The sequence below is a fragment of the Drosophila willistoni genome (genome assembly GCF_018902025.1).
Source record: "Drosophila willistoni isolate 14030-0811.24 chromosome 2L unlocalized genomic scaffold, UCI_dwil_1.1 Seg72.1, whole genome shotgun sequence".
Classification (NCBI taxonomy): Eukaryota; Metazoa; Arthropoda; class Insecta; order Diptera; family Drosophilidae; genus Drosophila; species Drosophila willistoni.
Window position 1 is genome coordinate 2452556 of NW_025814049.1, and position 11974 is coordinate 2464529.

Consider the following 11974-nt stretch of genomic DNA (forward strand, 5'->3'; position numbering starts at 1 on the left):
ACAGGTGGAGCAACAATAGAAAGTTGAAAGAACGAGAGAGAGTAAGCGTGAGAGTGAGAAGGTGAGGGAGCGCAACAGATGGACAAGAGTGAGAGAGAGACAGAGATTAAGAAAGGTGTGGGCAGGATTGCTATCTTTACAGTGACTCAAACTAATTTCTTAGTGCTAGAATTTTCATTAAATTTCTTTGGCCTTTACAAAAAGAGAAAGTGTGGTGCCCTTTCAACTGTAATGATCAATTAATTAAAGCTCATGCTTTTTATGCAAGCAATTTCAATTGACAAATAGATAAAGGCCCACTGTGTGGACAAATATTATGCATATGGGAACATCTTTTGCCTCTCCCTCTTACACTCACACACACACATAGACACTTATGCAGACAATGGGATGAAAACAGTTGCCTTTCTGTGTTTTTAGTTGCTGCTTGATTAAAGCTGCAATTGCTGTTGTTGTTGTTGCAATTACGCCTTTATCGCAATTCGTATTTATAAATAGTCAGACAGCAGCAACTACAACAAGGGAAAGGGGCGGGGAGGAGCCCATATAATCAGTGGCGCAAAAAAAAGTAGTAGCTTGCGCAGCTAAATAACTGCGTTGGTATGCGTGTGTGTGTGTGTGTGATTATTGTGTGTGAGGGTATTTCAAGGGAGTGAGAAAGAGAGGCAGAGTGTGAGAGAGTCTATACCGGTTGCATGGTAAATGGCGTCGACATCCGCATGCACCTTGAAACATGGCCAAGATTGTTTAAACAAAAAAGCTATTCACACACACTCACACTTTCACATACCATCATACACACACATATATAGAGAGAGGGGCACGCAAGAATTTATCTTTATATTTAAGATCTTCTTTCACTGTTGCTGCTGCTTCTTCTTCCACACATTTATCTGTATTTTGTTATCTCCCTCACTCTCACGTCACTCAACTGCGCTGCGATTGCTGCAGCGTTGTCAATTTCACAAGTTTGTTTTTAATCTATTTGATATTATTATTTAAATATCTTTCTGAATTTTAGAACACATTTTTAACTTTTTTGCTTTTTTGTTTTCGTTTCGCACTTGATTTTCGTTTGGCCTCCCTCACTTGCGTTTACGCGCTCGAGATGGGAAATCAATCGATAGCTTCATCGATGGTATCGGAATTTATAAAGTGCGATAGATCGATATCCTTTTTTCGCTGTATCGAACTTGATATCGAAACGACATCGAACCACCCGATGCCAACTCCAACCAATGATGCCAACTCGAACATGTTCGTACGTTTTGTTTGGATATTCGCCGTAACGAGAAAATATTCGCCGTTAAAGTGAATATTCAACATAGAAAAATTAAACATTCACTATAAATGCCGTCAAAATAAGCAATGAGTTGAACCTGAGCAAAAGAGGCGAACATGGCGCAATGGATGCCAACTCAAACAAAATCGACTTTATCGATAGACCAAACCACGCAATTTACAGCACTGTTAAGTTATCGATTAATTTCAACTTGTTATTGAGCAGCAAGATTATCGATTGTGAGCGATAAATTAAGCTAACAAATGTGCGGGCTTTTTCAAACAGTTTATCTTACTAAGCAAGGTTTGATAAAGAATCATACATAAGGGGGAATTTCCCCCCTTTCTTTTCCGTACACACCTCATAAAAAATTTAAATTTGATTTAATTTTCCCATTCACTTGTACCAAATTAATTTTTTATTCAAAACAAATTCTACATTCGCTTTGTTTTTTGGTTTTTACAATTATCATTATCAAAATATCAAAAAGGTATACAAGACACAGAGAAACAAAAATAAAAAAAAATTAAATTAAAGAGAGGTAAATAAATGGACATTAAAATTAAATTATTGCACTTGTGTTTAAATAAATAAACGAGTATGTTTTCAAATTGTTATGTTTGTGTTTGTTGTTGTTTGTTGGTTTTTTGTGTGTAGTTTTTCTTAACATTAAAACTTCTTGTAAATGTAATATTTCGATTTTGGGATTAGATGAGGAGATTTCATTGCTGTTTCCTTCACAATTTTCGTATGCTTCGATCCGCTGCAGCTGAGTTAAGTTTTGTTCTAGGATAAAGATGGAAAAAGAAATGAGTATTAGATATATTTAATAATAAATAGTTGATAAACGTTTCAAAACAATATATAAAAGAAATTTCAAACTCAAAGCCATAATTTGTTTTTCTTTGCGTGTGTTAAATTATCTAGAAACTTTTCTTTAGTATGTCATGCTGAATTTTAAATAGAGTTTTATTCTATGGTTCTATTTTTTTTTGGGGGTACACAACACAGTCGAACTCCATGCAGAAAAGGGGAAAGCTTACCAAAAACTTTTCTATTATTTTTAGAAAATTGTTCCAAAATCAACCAAAACCGAAAAAAAATAAACCAAAAAAAAAAAATATATTCCCTGGGAGATCTTTCCCTCTGCTTTATGTTGAACTCTAGGCTTAGTTTCTTTCTGTTTATTGGCATCAAAATTACACTTTTTAGTTCTCTTACTTCTCTTATATTTCATTAGGCATCCTATATAGTATGTTTATATAGATATATATTGCAGAATTGTTCCGATGTTTTTGGTTTTGATGGTTAGAAAATAGATGATGATATAGAAGAAAATGTATAAATGTTAGAATTAAACATATATATGTATATCTAAAGTTAAGGCGAGAAAGCAAAGGCAAAATTGGGTGCAATATTTGCTGCAGGCGAAGCGAAATATATTAATTATTTCATGTAATTCTGATGCCAATTCAAATATATATATATATCTGTATATATACATAGATTAAAAGCAACTATATAAAAAAAAACTGCATAGATATATATAATTTATTAATTTTTTTTCTCTTTTTGGTTTTCTGCTTGGCTTTTTAGTTAACTAAATTCATATCTCTCTCTGTGAGTACCGGAAATGAGGTTCTTTTTGTGGCAGGAAGTTACAATTTGGTTTATTGGTGGGTTTATTGTGTGTGTGTGTGTGTGTGTGTGAAAAGAGAATAAAATAAAAACCATAAATTAGTTAGGAGGCCCATCTACCATAAGAAATTAAAATGAAGGGATATAACTAAAATAAAGCTTGTTTTGGGCAATCAATTAGGATTACACAATGTTCGACGAGTACTTACAGTTCCATGGAGAGCACTGTGGGATTGGGACAGGATTGTGGTGCCCGTATATGACATTGCTTGTGACAAATCAATTGACAATCACGACACTCGTAACCCTGTTTGCCTGGACGGCGTGGTATGGACTTCATGCAGATCGAACATTGCAAGCCGCTTCTACAAAGGTGTTACGGAAAATGTTTTAAATTAAATTATAAACTAAATTTTAATGTTACTTACCCGCTCAAATGCTTGGCAATGAAGGTATGATCGTTGTAGATATGCAATTTGGTGCCTTTGCGACGCCAACGCGGTCTCTGGGCAATGGCCAAAGGCACAATAAAGTGTCTGTAAGAAAAGGATTATGATTTAAGTAAAAGGAATTGAGTCCTTTGAGCCAAGACTAACCGTTTCACACCATTCTCAATGGTTTCCAGGACCAAAGTGGATGCTTCATGCACATAGGTCTTATTACTGGCCGAAGAGAAACCTGAGATGGCCGATGATTCTGAAATTGAAGAGCGTCTTGAGTGATGATCGATGGTGGTGCCTATGCCCATGCGGGGTCCTGTCGGGTTCGTTTTGGTATCGGTATTGATTGTGGTTTTATTTGGTTACAGTGTTTATATATATTTAGAAGATATACATTGAGTATTTTCATATACCCCAAAAATGAAAACCATTAAGAAAAGCATAAATCCAAAAAAAAAAAAAACGAAAAAAAAGAGATCATTAAAAGAAAGAAAGAAAAGTGTGAAAGAAAAAAAATATTAAATCAATTAATAAATGATTTACACAAAAATTATTATTATTATCAGTTATCATTTGTTGTGCGTGTGTAAGAGTAGGTGTGTGTGTGTGTGTGTGTGTGTGTGTGTGTGTGTGTGGGACGGAACCATGGTATACATACAGATTTTATTTGATATAAGGTTTCAGTTCGCATATGGAGAGAAAAGAGAAAGAGAAAAAGATGTGAAGAAGAAAGATAGAAGACAGAACATAGAACACAGGATAGAGATATGGGACATAAAATTGTTTAATGAATATGAATATATATGTATGATTATATATAGATAGATAGCATGCAATGTAGTGGTTAATAATATCAAGTGAAAAAAGTGCATAAAAGTGATGATTTTTTAAAAAATTAGTTTACTTTTGTTTTGCAACTAATTTTTTGGATCCAAAAATGGGAATAAGTTGATAGCAATTCGTTTTTGAGAACAAAGAACTATAAGTTTGACTATATGTTTGAAAATGAGTCAAATTTCTTCTTTCAAAACGATCATCTACCTTAGTTGTAACTGTTCGATCTTTAAGTTTGATTTCTTTATTTCCAAATAAACGATTTTCTCTACTAAAATAAAGACCTACAATATTACCTGATTATAGTTCATGAAGCTAAAAGAGAGCCTATTTTGCCATTTAAACTTTATTTCTATCTTTCTTTAAAAAACTAATATTGTTAAAAGATTGTTGGGATTGTTTTAACTTCATTTCGTTCACAATCGGTTTTATGTTTATGAATTATGAAACTAATGAAGTTGGTCTTTAAGCCTTTAACAGTATTTTAAGAAAGGACTTGTTCAACAACCTTTTATTAAAACATAAACTAACCGATTGGTAATTTAAGCAACATTTTTCTTAAGTTTAAGTTTAATGGCAATTTAACTTAACGTTTAAGATTAAACATCGCGTTCATCAGACATGGCTCCACCAAATGAGATTGAACAAAGAAATATACAAAACGAAAATACATAAGTCATAAAGATTTATATGACAAGTATTGCTTAGAACCAACAAACCATTCATCCACACTTTGTGAAAAACACTTAACAACGACGGCGAAATATAAAGTAGCCAACGCTGAGCATGAAATATAAACAATTTTCAATACCCGAAAAAAGTGGGTTATTAAAATAAGCATTTTTAAGAACGATTGTCGCCTCCTAGAGTCCAAAAGTTCATCTATGTTCATATTTTGAATTCAACGAATGAAGATTGGGTTATTTTCATTCTCTCAGGAATTCCTATTCATTTTGTTCCTTCGAGCCGGATGGATCGTTTTGGTCCTTCGAGCCGGATGGATCGCTTAAGACTTCAGAGTCTTAATGAAACAAATTTGAAAGAAATCCATATGGGTTATCTCAAATACCTTGCTTAAAAAGCGCAAAACTTTTTAAATAGAGTCTTAAATTAATGGTTTACTATATCCTAAGATAAAATACATATTTACAGCCGTGGCAAACCTGAAAAGTAGTTGCTAATAACTCAAACTTCTCCCCAATTATGCCTTCTTAAATTAATATAACTAACAAATTATGCCAATTTAATAAGTAGATTTAGACAATCACATATGAAAATGTAAGGGATAACCTGAGTTGATCTATTTTTGGGGGAAAACCTTGATCATGCAGGAGAAGAATATAAAAGCAAACCCTGGTTCAAAATGCGTGGAGGTGTGTGTGCGGGTGTATAAAGTGTGAGTGTGTTTATGTTGATCATAAGCCGGGAGATTAGATATGCAATAGCAGCAGCAATTGTTGGTTGGTTGATTGGTTGGCAGTTCCTTTTGGTGATCGCATTGTGATCGCTTTTGTGACATGTGTGTTTAGACGGGTAATTACCAAGTGAATTGCTTTTAGACAATGTGGCACGATCGACAGATAATGAACGGGAAGATTCACCATTGAGGGTTCCGGTGGCTGTTCTGGAATTGGTGAGTCCGATTGTTGTTGTTGTTTGTGAAAGTTTTTGATGATTGTTATTGGGCTGATCGGCCGATAGGGTACGTGTCTTGGAGCGACTAAGTCGCTTCTTGAGGGTGCCAAAGAAATTACGTTTTTTGCTACGCCCACGATCATCCTCGAGAGTTGCTGGATCTGGTTGATAGGCTCCACCTCCACCATTCCTTGGCAGGCTATTCGTATTGGAGGAGTATGCACCATTGCCATAACCCAGGCCAGGTCCAGTTCCAGTTCCAGTCAACTGACTGCTACCATTGAGACTGTAATTATTGTGATAGCCACTGCCATTGGGCGAGGAGGCGGCATTCGGTTGGCCAAACTAGAAGAGTGATTGACAGAAGAAGCATTAGTATTCAGTTCTAACATTTAATAGACCTAACTAATGAGAAACTTGAACTTCACATGCCATGCTCAGAACTCAAACTCACCTCGTCTGTTGTACTGTCCTCGTGGTTACCTGTTTCATTGGTCGTTGCCGTTGCTGGAGTGGGCACCTGTTCCTCTTGGATATCGTTTTCGATCTGCTCGGACGCCTTGGACGAAGCTGCCTCTTGGGCAGCCCGCTCAAAGGCCTGAGCCACAGCCTGGTCCAGAGCTGTGGGTGACTCCAGCACCTCAATTTGGCCATCTTTGTTAACCTCAACCTGACATTTTTTTTCGCAGGCGAACGGAGGCAGGGCAGGGCAGATCAGGTTAGAGAAGCGCACAATGGTTAGGCAAAAGAATTCAATAAAAAAACAATTTGTATTTTATTTTCTAGATTAGTTAGTTTAGACTCATTGTGTGTATAAAGTCGACAAGGATTAGATGACGGCATAACTCAAAAGAGGAACTCAGAATAAACTCGTTTAGACAGAAGCATTAAATTTATAGAATGATTTACCTTAAATGCATTTGGATTGCTCGAATTCTGTGCGGGATCAGGAACAGTAACGAAAATAACGAAAGTAGAAGATGGTGGGAGGGAAAAGAAGAAAATAAAAATTGTTTTGGGGGAATCAAAAACAAAGGAAATGTTTTAATGATAAAACACAGTACGAGAAAATTGCAAAAATAAAAGAAATTGTATGTGAGAAATTTTTCAGAACACCCCCAAAAACTCATACAAAAACCTAAAACCTATATTTTGTTTTATTTAGATGGGAATGCTTAACCGAAAGAAAAAAATCTATACATAATCCTATTTTAACCAGGTGAAAAGTAGAACAAATTTTGTTAGAACTACATATGTATATAATTTGTAGTATACAAAAAATTATAGATAACCTTAGATATAACCTAGACGTAGATTAGACCTAGACGAAATCAAAATGTTGTTTTTGCCTTTGGGCTCTCAGTAAAAAACTTTATGTGTGAAGAATTATGAAGAACTATTAAAAACTGATTAACAATTTTAGTCTTAAATGTTTTTCATTAGTAAATTTTCTAATTGTTTCTCTTGGAAAAAAACACAATAATCACAAAAGAACATAAAACTCCAAAAATTAGGAGTTTTGTTAGACACTTTGCATGTTTGAGGGAATGTTCTGCTAATTTTGATACAATTTCTCTTTATTTTACTAGTCGCACTGTTTAGATAGATGATCAAACTAGTTAGTTAAACTCACCCGCTGGACACTGTGAATGATCAGTGTACTCTTACTGGGCTGGCCACCATTCACCGAGGAGGACAGGGCACCATCTTGCAAGGCACGAACCGCTGCATCAGCCAAATCGGCTCCATTTCGAATATGCTCATTGATAGCTGGCGTGCTGAGACGCAAAGCCTCCTTGAGGCGCTGAGGACGTTGACTTACAGGAATCTCGGCTCCCTCGATGAAGACGAAATCAACTGTTATTGCTCCAGACACGGGTTGGGTCTCGTATGGTCTCGGTTGAAGTTGAAGCAGTTGTGTGGAAGCCGGTCCCACGGCCAGCTCATCAATGCCAACCAGGCCAAGACCTAGGAACTTGGGCGGATCAGATGCAATCACTGGATGGTCGTAGACTTCGAAAAGTATTTCAGCACTTTGGGGGGAGAGTTCACTGTAAAAAAGGAAGAAATGTTAGTAAGGAGGGAATATCTTGGATTTCTCCCTCAGAACTCACAATAGGAAATGCTCATCCCAATAAGGCCGAGTGCCACGCTGAGTGCCTGTTTGATTCTTCTGGGCTGGTTCATCCATTTCTATAACCACATACGGTTCATGGGCATCCTTGAGGCCTTCACCCTTGACAATCTTCACCAACAGACGACGACTTGAGGCGGACATGTGCTGCGAGTCGCGGAATCCAGAGAGATGATGTTGTTCCATGTTGTGCTGTGTAATGGAATTGGGGGTCAATGTGAGTACTAAACAATATTAGAAATGAAGTGGGGGGTTCAAAAGAGACTAAGTCATGAAATTCGCCTTTTATTATAGCATATTTTTAGGAACTTTTCTATCGTAACAAAGAACGTGTATTTTAGAAATTATAATAGTATTGAAAATATTGATTGCCCTGAAAATAAAAAGAGTGAACTTTTTGTTACTTTTGTTTGTAATTGAAAATGAGTGAAACGCAAAACGGAAACGGAAACTGTCTGAGGAAACGAAGTGAAGGCGAATTTCATAGACACAGAGAGATAAAAGATTACATAGGAGTAAGTAGAGTAAGAGAGAAATGGCCACGCGTGAGAACAATGAGAAGTGTTTGTTGTTGTTGTTGTATTTGTAAGATGACTGAGAGAAGTGAACTCAAAAAAGACAGTCCAAACTTAGGGGAAACACAAACGAAACGAGCAATCGATTCTTTTAGTCTTCTCAATGCTCTCACCGCCAGCGAATCATAATGGACGGGATAGATTACAGGCAAATCCAATGGTTCAACTTCAGCCCGCGGGCATGTGGAATATATGGAAAAGTCCACCGGATAGACAGTGTCACGCAGAGCCGTAGTCAAAATCTCACTAATCACTGTCTGCAATTGTTGTTCATCCTGATCCATGGCCTTAATGGCTCCCACACTATTCATGGCAATGCGCACCTAGAACACAAAAAACACAATCAATCAATTTGTAAATCGTCTATAGCTTATTTTGGTTTATTTTTGCACTCACATCTGGATAACCCTCCACACGCATCTCACCCTTGAGGGTATTATAGCTGATTGGTATGGCCATGCGTGCACGAAAACGCGACACAGTGACCTTATAATGCGATGTCTCCACCTTGCCCGATTTCTGGCGAAAGGTCTTCACCTGCAGCACTGGCATGGCATCGCAATCGAAAGTAATCAACTGCCAAGCAAAGCAAACATTGTAGTCAAGTATGATGAGTCAGATCGGTTGAGTAATTTACTTACCATTTCGGAGGGATTATTCTCATCGCAGTTACAGAAAATATTATTTAATCCTGGTGCTGGACTATCGGGCAGGACACGTACAACTTCAACGGCCACACCGTGCTGATGGGGAGAAAATTAAGAAAAGAAAGGGTATTAACCATAAATCGAGGATATACCTAATCAAAGAGTAAAGAGGTTTTGAGAATGCGCCAATTTTATGTATAAACCTATTAAAAGGTGACGTCTACCTTAAATCAAATTTCTACTTTATATTATAAAGTTAGAAAGTAATTTATAAAGTTTTTAAGTTGAGAAACCATTCAAAAACATTGTTTTCCATAGTATTTTTATATAGTTTGAAGTTATTACTTCTTATTTTTAATGGTTTATATCATGGTCTTATGGGTCTTTAGGTCACTTTTTTCTTGTTTACATTTTTGAATTAATTTTTTGACAGGTCGTAAGCTATAACTTCTTTCACCTCATGTGACCCACTTTAAGAATAGCAAAGGTTAGTCGGCTTTTAGATTTCAATATAATGTTTATACATAAAAGTGATCTGGTTTAATTGTATAGAGCTTTGCAGGTCTAACATCATAATCACGTCATCATTTTACATTCTCTAAGCTCTTAATGAAGTTAAACATCTTTGCCGTTTAAACTAGTTGGGAATTCTAAGTGAATTGGGTTAAAAACGTGTACAAAATTAAAACAACTGATCCAAATACAGAAGAATCCGGTTATAACGACGCTCAAGGGACCGACCATTTTCGTCGTTATATTCGAAGGACATACTAACCGAAGCCCCTTTTAAATAAGTTTGGGACCAACCAATCACTTATCCAACTTTAGTCGCTATTACCGGACGGACGTTATAAGGGGACTCGTTATAACCGGATTCTACCGTACTTCAAATTGAGTTCTTTCGACTAGTTTTTCCCTCTAGTGAACTATGTATATTAAACTAAATGTAAGAAATAAGAACTATTTGTAAGACATTTCCAATTATATTTTCAACCCCAAAAGCCGCCATTTAAGATTTCTAGGCTTTTCTTCTTGAAATAAAACTTTTTTTCTACTTAAAGTAGTCGAATTGTCAATTAATTCTTGAAAAAGAGTTTTTGAAAAATATGCTAAAAACTTTCAACAAAGTTATATGGAGAATAAGTTAATGAGTCTTCTTAAACAGCAATTTCCCCATCAAAATCAAATCTCTTTCGCTCTTGAAATAGTTGGAAATTACAAAAAAATTATTGTAGCAAAAGTGTAATTCGAGTCAATCCGTGAATGAATGAAGTCTTCTTTGCTTTTACTATTGATAATGCTAAATGAGTTAGTTCTTTCGGAAAAGGAAATCAAATTTAAAACAATAAAACCTCTGTCTACTAAAAGACTTCTTCGTTTTTACTTACATCATGAACATGTTTCATTCTTTTTTTTGCTGGAACACATTACGTAAGCCTAAAGTGTTTCATGTGTGAGCTCAATTCTTGCTTTTGATTTATATTTGTTTTTGTTACTTTTTTTGGGGGGGAATATAAAACGCGACTTTGTCATTTATAAATAGAAGGCAAGAAATATTCGTATAAGTGACTAACATGACGAGTGCTGACCTTGGCCTACGACTCGCGCAACTTACTTTGTGCGAAAAAGGCGATAAAAGTACAAAAACAAAAAAAAGAAGCTCAAAACGCGTTTCGCTTGAGCGAATGCCTGCCTGCCATATGGGAAAAACATGAGAGAGAGAACATGGAGAAGCCTAAATCGATTTCAAGTTGAAGAACAAAGTTCAATGTACGAAATGACATCACATAAGATAGGTGAAACACTGAGCTAATTGGCAGAGATGATGTCATCATCATCATCATCAGGGGCTTAAGAAGTTTGTTGTCTTACCTCCTCCACAGATTTGCGTAGCGAATCGTTGATGGCTATCACCCAGGACATAAGTAATTCGTTCACAATGACTAGATCGCTGTAAAGCCAGCGAAATACCTGACTTGTCCAGGTAACAGAGCTCTAGAAAAGAAAGCAAGATAGAGAAAGACATTAGTTTTCAGTATGCGAATCTAAAAATTCCTACTTACCGTTTCGGGTCCCACAACATTTGAAGGTGGTGGCACATAGCGTGTCTTGCGATTCTCTGGTCCTGTTGAGCTTTGACGTACCACACGACGACGTGGCCCTGCGGCGCCTCCGCCGCCACCACCACCTCCAATTGCTCCTGGTGAGGCGGAGGAGCGACCTCTGCCAGCTGAAATGCCACCCACTAGGGGTTTAGCTAGATCATCCACTTTAGTCTTGGTGGCCATCAAATCACGTGGCTCGGATAAACGTTTCTCTGGCTTGCCCGTGGCTGAGCCCGATCCTGTGCTCAGACCACCAGGAGCCACACTACTCTGACGACTGTTTGCCGCACTGGCTGGCTTCTTGTTAAGATACTTTGAGTATAGCAATTTGCATAGCCATACTGAGAATAGGGCCAGAACGGCCCATAAAAATATAAACATGGCTAAAGAGTCCATTGTTAAGTCACCAAGTCCCTCAAATGAACAGATATAGTCATCGATTTGATCTGCTAAATCCATTATCCATGCATTAACAGATAGAAATCAAATTCCAGCAAGGAATCATCATTATTTTGATATATTTTTTTTTGTTGAATGCTGCAAAACAGTCAAAAAGAGAGACAATTATTAGACAAACTGAGAGAGAAACAAGGAAAAAGAGAGAGATCTTCCGATATATATACATATATCTCTTTGTATATATATTTCCTTCTATGTGTATGTGTAGCCCCCCAAGTCTATTTA

At 36.6% G+C, this 11974-nt stretch overlaps 1 protein-coding gene across 20 annotated transcripts; it reads right to left on the minus strand.

Annotated features, from left to right (window-relative positions):
* Nucleotides 1-1905: 1905 nt before the first annotated feature.
* Nucleotides 1906-11764, minus strand: LOC6646188. 20 transcript variants are annotated; one of them, XM_023177924.2, is made up of 15 exons: nt 11249-11764; nt 11058-11180; nt 9180-9281; nt 8935-9114; nt 8652-8861; nt 7944-8155; nt 7463-7880; nt 6739-6765; nt 6284-6499; nt 5736-6174; nt 3517-3676; nt 3349-3456; nt 3130-3285; nt 2911-2923; nt 2452-2527 (listed from the first exon to the last, which is right to left on the minus strand). In XM_023177924.2, the coding sequence occupies exons 1-15, from the start codon at nt 11747-11749 to the stop codon at nt 2519-2521; spliced, it is 2874 nt and encodes a 957-aa protein (XP_023033692.1). In that variant the 5' UTR covers nt 11750-11764; the 3' UTR covers nt 2452-2518. The 20 variants fall into 20 exon arrangements, with proteins under 20 accessions (XP_015033161.1, XP_015033164.1, XP_015033151.1 ...); XM_015177675.3 differs by lacking the exons at nt 2452-2527; nt 2911-2923 and adding an exon at nt 1906-2068 and having other exon boundaries at nt 5949-6174; nt 8685-8861; XM_015177678.3 differs by lacking the exons at nt 2452-2527; nt 2911-2923 and adding an exon at nt 1906-2068 and having other exon boundaries at nt 5796-6174; nt 8685-8861.
* Between the last annotated feature and the right edge of the window lie 210 nt (nt 11765-11974).

Excerpts from the sequence above, each read along its gene's own strand:
- LOC6646188 (XM_015177676.3), bottom strand. The coding sequence starts at position 11,749 with ATGGATTTAGCAGATCAAATCGATGACTATATCTGTTCATTTGAGGGA. Across the intron at positions 8,156-8,651 it reads TCCATTATGATTCGCTGGCG|CACAACATGGAACAACATCA; the intron begins GTGAGAGCATTG and ends TCCATTACACAG. Across the intron at positions 6,500-6,738 it reads GCAATCCAAATGCATTTAAG|GTTGAGGTTAACAAAGATGG; the intron begins GTAAATCATTCT and ends AAAAAATGTCAG.